This window comes from Mirounga leonina, unplaced genomic scaffold, assembly GCF_011800145.1.
Source record: "Mirounga leonina isolate KUSES-001 unplaced genomic scaffold, KU_Mleo_1.0 Mir_239, whole genome shotgun sequence".
Taxonomy (NCBI): Eukaryota; Metazoa; Chordata; class Mammalia; order Carnivora; family Phocidae; genus Mirounga; species Mirounga leonina.
This window is the reverse complement of record NW_023270624.1, coordinates 3,154,843-3,156,389: the sequence shown is the minus strand read 5'-3', so window position 1 is coordinate 3,156,389 and position 1,547 is coordinate 3,154,843. Positions and strand designations below refer to the sequence as shown.

Here is a 1,547-nt window from a genome sequence, read left to right as displayed (position 1 = left end):
GACAATGTGAAATTGGAAACTGTGACTTACTAACTCTTCATCATATTTTAAAATTGTAAAAAAAAAAACTACAATTATCCAGTTTCTTTTAATATATGAAAATACCTCTAATACATAAAGTAATGGAATGCATTTTAATATGTATACTCTGGTTTCTAAAAGTACATTAAATCATGGATAAGGAATATAGAAAAAATAGAACTGATTCAAGTGATTATGGATGAGTATTTTTATATTTGCCATTGTTCTTAAACTTTAATAAGAAACTGCTTAATTTCTATGACATTTTTAATAAGTCTCTTATCTTTCTGTTATCATTACAGAGAGCCATGAGGAGTAGGAATGAGACAGAAACCACAGATTTCATTCTCCTGGGCTTCTTCCCTGAATTTAAGCACATCACAGCCATGGTCTCCATCGTTCTCCTGATCTACGTGGCTGCCTTCACTGGCAACACTCTTCTGATCCTCCTCATTTGGTTGTATTCCCATCTCCACACCCCCATGTACTTCCTTCTCAGTCAGCTCTCCTTAATGGACTTGACTTTGACCTCTAGCATTGTCCCCATGATGGCAGCCAACTTCTTCTCTGGATGGCGGAGCATATCATTCATGGCTTGTGGGACTCAAATTTTCTTCTCCCTGACTGTAGCCATTGCAGAATGCATCCTTATAACTCTCATGTGCTTTGATCGTTATATGGCTATATGTGATCCTCTCCGATACCCAGTCATCATCAATCCTAAGGTTTGCTTACAGATGATTGCCATGTCTTGGGCTGGAGGGGCACTTACTTCCCTGGGCCACACTGCTTTTACCTTGCATTTTAATATCTGCAGCCCCAGAGAGATTCCCCTCTTCTTCTGTGAAGTCATGGCTATGCTTAAGATCGTCTGTGAGGATATCACAGCCTATGAGAAGGCAGTGGTGATAACAAGCATCGTTGTTCTGCTGCTGCCCTTATCTCTTATCTTGTCTTCCTATGTTCTCATCTTCCTTGCTGTACTCCGAATGAACTCCCCAGAAGGCAGGAACAAGGCTCTGGCCACCTGCTCCTCTCATCTCTGTGTGGTGGGTCTCTATTTTGGTCCAGGTATGTGCATCTACATGAGACCCGGTTCTGCCAAGACTCCAAAGTTGAATGAGGGTCTCTTTCTGTTTGGAACTGTCCTCACTCCACTCCTAAATCCTCTTGCCTACAGTCTTAGGAACAAGGAAGTTCTAAGTGCACTGAAAAAGTTAATGGGGGAGGTGTCAGTCCTCCAGGTAAATGGCAGAAATCCCATTATCACCCATAGGCAAAACAAAGATGCACCAGCAAAGGGGCATTTTGTCAGTTAAAAATAATAATAATAATAATAATAATAATAATAATAATAATAATAACCCCTTCAAGATCCTGGAAAAGTCAACTCACTTTACTGAGTTTATCTGCAGGAAAAAAAAATGTTTATCCTTTCCTTTCTTCATCTTAGAATTTCTTTTTGATTGTCCTAGATGATGTGCTGATGAAGGACAAGGAACTGTGTACAATTCTCTTCATGATTC

The 1,547-nt window shown here is 39.7% G+C and overlaps 1 protein-coding gene across 1 annotated transcript; it reads left to right on the top strand.

Annotated features, from left to right (window-relative positions):
* The first annotated feature begins 299 nt into the window (after window positions 1-299).
* On the top strand, window positions 300-1,340 carry LOC118026469 (olfactory receptor 2M5-like). Its single transcript, XM_035029325.1, has one exon. The coding sequence runs from the start codon at window positions 330-332 to the stop codon at window positions 1,338-1,340; it is 1,011 nt and encodes a 336-aa protein (XP_034885216.1). The 5' UTR covers window positions 300-329.
* Window positions 1,341-1,547: the final 207 nt, after the last annotated feature.

Excerpts from the sequence above, each read along its gene's own strand:
- LOC118026469 (XM_035029325.1), top strand. The coding sequence starts at position 330 with ATGAGGAGTAGGAATGAGACAGAAACCACAGATTTCATTCTCCTGGGC.